The 1618-nt window shown below is 43.1% G+C and overlaps 1 protein-coding gene across 1 annotated transcript in view; it reads right to left on the bottom strand.

The window, feature by feature from the left end:
- Positions 1-486: 486 nt before the first annotated feature.
- The window catches only part of LOC104943433 (probable cationic amino acid transporter), a gene marked incomplete at its 3' end in the record, with an annotated part of 22328 nt that continues 21196 nt past the window's right edge, over positions 487-1618 (bottom strand). The window contains exons 5-6 of the mRNA XM_010768820.1: positions 716-924; positions 487-634 (exon numbers count right to left, since the gene is read on the bottom strand). Of these exons, the coding sequence (XP_010767122.1) occupies positions 487-634; positions 716-924 (357 nt within the window). The remainder of the gene's footprint in view (positions 635-715; positions 925-1618) is intronic.

The following is a 1618-nucleotide window of genomic DNA, read 5'->3' as shown; positions in this document are numbered from 1 at the left end:
TCTGGAGCGCGGCCAACAACCAATCACATTAATCTCCCGCCCCGGACACACAAGCACGCGGTTTGATTGGCTAGAGCTTGTACGGGCATATGATTTGATTGGCTGACGCTTCCGTCGACGCTTGAAAAGTAGAACTTTTCTCAACTTTCGAAGCGAGCAACGGAGGCAAAGCATCGCGACGGAACCACAATGCAGTTCGGCGAAGCGGTATTTCGAGCCCAACACTTCAGAGACATGTTTTGTATATATCTGAGACCTATAATATATTGATGAAAAACAGTATAATAGTGGACCTTTAACTTATAGCATATCAGCTAAGACTCTCTTCCTACTTGTCTTAAGTTTTCACATAATTATCATTCAAGTGTAGGAGGAATTTGCTTTCCCAGCAAAAATCTCTGGGGGATAACACAATAATTTTTTATCATCTCAAAATCTCAGGAACAAATGTAAAAAATGTGATGTGTCCAGAATTATAAAACTCACCAGGGTGTAGGCCAGCAGAGTCCCTATGGACATCATCTCTATGAGGTCTCTGAGGCTGACCATGAGAGACAGCAGGGCAGCCAGGAAGCCCGACACCACACACGCCACAGCAGGGGTCTCTGTGTATGGAGACACATTGGCCAGGAACCTGAACACACAGGAAAATAAGATTAGAGACTCAGTTTTTTTATTTAAATTGAAGAAAATGAACAATTAATAAGTTACTGACTTAAACAGCAGGCCGTCCCCTGCCATGGCATAGATGATCCTGGGCATGGGGAACAGGGACCCCAGGAGGGATACAGTGAGTCCTGCTATGGAGCCCACCGCCACGATATACTTTGCGAACATACAGCCATGCACGGCAAACATCTCCATGAGCGGAGCGTCTGCGTCAATCTCATCGTACGGCACCATCAGAGTCAGGATCACAGAAACCTGGATGGAGGAGGGTTGACAAAAGAAGCAGAGTTTTTTTATTTAATTTTCTGTTGCTGTATAAGCTTGAGCTATTTCTGAAAACTACTCATTGATAACATATTTGATTAGATATTTAAAGGTGGGGTAGGTGAGTTTGAGAAACCGGCTCGAGATACACTTTTTGTTATATTCCATGGAATGCTCTTAACATCCCGATAGCAATGAATATCTGAAGTGCTTTGATAAAAAATCCATTAAAAAATGTCATCTGTGGAAGCCGTAGTACTGTGAAAAGCACGACCGATCATCTGAGCCGGCCCGGCTAAAATAACTGGATGGCCTAACTGCCTGTCAGCCTTCCATCTGTGTGTCACTACCCGATCCGTCCCCCTGCCCGATCTGTACTGCGCATGTGCGAGATGGTCCGCCATATTGGAGAACTCCGGACGGCAACCCAAGAAGGACACTTGACACAGTGGCTTTTGGCAAATAAAACTCGAGAGAGATGAGTTATTGTTATTACAACATGACTTCACTATTATTTAACAACTCTTTTTATTGCGTTCTTTTATTTGGGGTTAAGTACATTGTCAGAATAAGTGAGAAATGGATTTAACTTCTGTTAGACAGCTATCATACGGAATAAATATTTACTGTGAATGTAAGCAAAATTGTATGGCATATGGCTGTCTAACAGAAGTTAAATCCATTT

The sequence above is a fragment of the Notothenia coriiceps genome, unplaced genomic scaffold, assembly GCF_000735185.1.
Source record: "Notothenia coriiceps isolate Sejong01 unplaced genomic scaffold, NC01 NC01_scaffold00006099, whole genome shotgun sequence".
NCBI lineage: Eukaryota > Metazoa > Chordata > Actinopteri > Perciformes > Nototheniidae > Notothenia > Notothenia coriiceps.
This window is presented reverse-complemented; position numbering and strand designations above follow the sequence as displayed.